Below are 3,599 nucleotides of genomic sequence, written 5' to 3'. Positions count from 1 at the left end.
AAAAATTATTTGTTTTCTCTAAATACTTTTATTACAAAATATTTACATAAACAATTAGGAAAAGTTGAGAAAATTCCTCTGTCAAACACCTGATCAAATAAGTTTTATACCGCCATTTATAATTAATAATTGTAATAAATGCAAGCTTTAAAAACCTCAATTTGAATAAAGCTGATGAAACTAAGATCAACAAAGATTGGATTTTTCGACATTAATTGTTTTATTATTTGAGTAGTTATTCAAAGCTACGTCCAGATTTATGAGATTCTAACATATTTTGTAAAATTTAGATGATTTAAATAATAAGGTGCAACAGATCGTAAAGTGACAAAACCAGCATTGATCGTCTTAAAGCTTTCATTATATGAAACCTCTGAACAGCCTCTTTTAAATATACACCATATTTCCATTTTCCACACACAAAAACAACTTGATTTTTATATGGCATTGAGTAGTTTTCTCTTCAAGAAAACACACATTTATTTTATCTTATTATAAAAACTAAGCTTAATTAATTATAGGTAAATAAATTATTTAGTTATTAACAAGTTAAAGAACTTAAAAATCTAATATGAATACAAAAGAAAATTTACATAAATTACAAGATACTATTTTTATACTTTACATTTTACTACAACTATGTACTTGCATTATTGCAGCATTTCAAATCACAAACAGAATTTTCAAATAAGTTTAATTATTTAAACAGAGACAGCATTACGTGTATTACTTCCCAATATAGAAGAAATACTAAAACTGCTACGTTTCACGGGAACCTCACTACCCGATAGTCTTGGTGAAGAGGTGGGAGATACGGTAGAATTCAAAAGTTTAGCTGAATCTTGCGACTCCTCAGACGAGGTGCTGACAACATCAACAAACAGCTCAGGATTTTGTTCATCATGTGAAGAAGAAATTTGACTGGAGGTTTCCTCATTTCCCGAGGTGTAATCATAATCCGAGGAAGTGTTATGATAGGACAGTCTTTGTGCGGCCATAGGCTCCATATATGAGGGCAAAGCAGGCATAAACATGGGCATTGACTGTTGCGTCAATTGTGGAAAGAAGGCGGGTGAGATCATATCATTCATGTTGGGTTGTAAAGCATAACGCATCACATTATTTAAATCCATATAGGGTAAGGGTTCATCACGCATACACAAACGCTTGGCTTGTGGTGAATCTTGACTGCTGGCCACACTCGATTGATCATCATCACAATGTGAGGAATTATTTTGATTTTCTTCCGATGGTGAGGGGGATAATGACATTTTCCTTTTGCATTTCGATTGACCGGATTCACGGAAACCTTTGGCAAAGGGATTGTTATCAATTTTCAATTTTGTAATGCGATCATTCTGTAAAGGGAAAAAGAGAGGGAAGAGATAATTAGTATGAGTGTCTTGATTTGTAGAGCCAACTCAACGGGTGGTTGTCTTAAATAGATGTGCTAATTTTATTTTAGAGACCACCACTGAGTTTTTGTTTGTTTTAGAGAACTGGATTTAGGTACAAAAAATGAGATGGGCGAGGTAATATAAATTGTGGCAAAGAGATTTAAAACATTTTAAATTAATAGAAAATTTTGTTTTAATATTTTTCATAAACTGGTTTTAAAATCTTATTAGTAGAAGCTTTAAATATTAATGGAAGTTAAGTAATTTTTTAAATGAAGATTAACTTGGAAATATCAAAAAGTATGCAATTTAAAGCATAAAAACGACAAAACAAACAAAAAATTAAACATTTTTAACTTTTACATCTTACACATCTCTCTAGTTTGTATTATTGTTAAAAAATACCAACCTGATAAGCTGTAACTGCTACAAATTCCGTTTCGGGAAATACAAAGGCCTGTTGGGGAGCCCAGGGTATTTGCGCTAAATCATTGGTACGTATCACATGTATACGTGGTTGATATTTATGCATACTGGCCAAAACGATCTAAAATAAACCAAAGAAAAAAGACAAAAATCAATAAAGCTCCATAAGAAACAAAAGCTATAATTAAAAGCTTTTTTTGGGGAAACACAAAAAATACTTACATGACCATTATTATCCAAAGTGTTGTTGGTCAATTTGACCTTATTGAAGAGTATGGGCTGAGCCTGCCAATGTGAACCAGTGGCGGGACTGTCGGGATGCAAGTACATTCTTTGAGGAGATTGAGGTTCTGCACCACCGGCGGGTACCCACTGAGAACCGGAAAACTTATAACGGCAGTCACCTATGGGTACCATTTCAATCAAAACACAATATTGAGATTCTTCTTCCAAGCCCTTAAGTGAAACACGCATAGAGGGGAACATACGTCTAAAAATAATAATAAAAATAATAAATTATTTACTTTAGCTTTTTTTGTGTAGAATAGTTATCTTAAATTATTGTTATCTTTTCAACATTATGAGACATTTCTGTTTATTTTTGACTTAATTTGTTTAGACTTATTTATTATCTACAAGAACTACAACAAGTTACAAATCTTTTGTAAAGTTTTGTTTTGTAAATATTATTTTCTCGTAAAAGATGTCTATTTTAATTTACTTCAGTGACTGATAACATTGAGATCACACCTTTTTTTTTACAAAGTTTTAATAAAATTTAGCTGATCCATTTGTTGTACATACCTTCCACTTTTGGTGATAATCATTTCGGTGCCAATTTTATGGAATTGTTGCCATAAATCATTATTCTCCAATTTGGCCTCGACACCCGGCAAAGGGGGATGTGAGGGTATTAACATTTGTGGCGGCATGTGCATGGCGGGCATCATGGCAGCAAATGGATCGGGTATACGTTGCATAATTTGTTGTCTATATAAAATTTCATGGGCAATTTGTTGTTGCATTCTTAAATCCACTAATTCGTTCATGGTAATCATTTTGTTGCGTATTTTAGTTATTTTTTTGTTTTTAAATTAAAATCAAACAAGCACTTTATTTTTATTATTAAATTGTTATTATTGGTATAAATTTTACTCCGTTTATAACTTGTTGCTCGTTTAACGTTTGTTCTCAGACTGCTTTGACAAGAGACTCAACTCTACTTATTTCCCAATAAACCAAATCTTAAAAATAAAACACACCAAAAAAAGATCACTTTTACTCAAAGAGAGAGCATTTGCCACTTGTTTAAAACTTGTTCTACCTGTTGTTGTTTTTCTTATACAACACACACACACACACTCAACTACATTTAATTTACTCCTACTCCCTCTCTCTAATGTAATTAAACAATACTAATTTTTACTTACTCTAACACAATCATTGGTTTGTTTAATTTTCATATCAGCCATCTCTTTCTTTCATGCTGTATTAAAACACACACAGCCATAACAACAACAACACACTGTTATAAACAGACTCCATTTTTTATCATTACTCGAGTGTCATGAATGATAATCTCTTATTATTGTGGTTGTTGTTGTTTTTTTTTTTTGTTTATTTATTTTACAATGGCTTCGCATGGTTGCTTTCATTGTGTTGTTGTTGTGTTTAAAAATGCATGCATGTGCTTTTGTATAAGTGTTTGTATTTGTTGTATTTTTCTTCATTGTAGTTAAACAAAATGCAATAAATTACTGCATATTTTTAGAAAAC

The 3,599-nt window shown here is 31.5% G+C and overlaps 1 protein-coding gene across 1 annotated transcript; it reads right to left on the bottom strand.

The window, feature by feature from the left end:
• Window positions 1-440: 440 nt before the first annotated feature.
• LOC135954005 (T-box transcription factor TBX3-like) lies at window positions 441-2,935 on the bottom strand. The gene is made up of 4 exons (XM_065504051.1): window positions 2,628-2,935; window positions 2,046-2,313; window positions 1,807-1,944; window positions 441-1,358 (listed from the first exon to the last, which is right to left on the bottom strand). Exons 1-4 carry the CDS (start codon window positions 2,879-2,881, stop codon window positions 702-704), a joined length of 1,317 nt encoding a protein of 438 aa, XP_065360123.1. The 5' UTR covers window positions 2,882-2,935; the 3' UTR covers window positions 441-701.
• Between the last annotated feature and the right edge of the window lie 664 nt (window positions 2,936-3,599).

Source organism: Calliphora vicina, chromosome 3, assembly GCF_958450345.1.
Source record: "Calliphora vicina chromosome 3, idCalVici1.1, whole genome shotgun sequence".
Taxonomy (NCBI): Eukaryota; Metazoa; Arthropoda; class Insecta; order Diptera; family Calliphoridae; genus Calliphora; species Calliphora vicina.
Note: the sequence above shows the minus strand (reverse complement) of the source record. Positions and strands in the feature narration are given on the sequence as shown.

Excerpts from the sequence above, each read along its gene's own strand:
- LOC135954005 (XM_065504051.1), bottom strand. The coding sequence starts at position 2,881 with ATGATTACCATGAACGAATTAGTGGATTTAAGAATGCAACAACAAATT. Across the intron at positions 2,314-2,627 it reads ATTATCACCAAAAGTGGAAG|ACGTATGTTCCCCTCTATGC; the intron begins GTATGTACAACA and ends TATTATTTTTAG. Across the intron at positions 1,359-1,806 it reads TAGCAGTTACAGCTTATCAG|AATGATCGCATTACAAAATT; the intron begins GTTGGTATTTTT and ends TTCCCTTTACAG.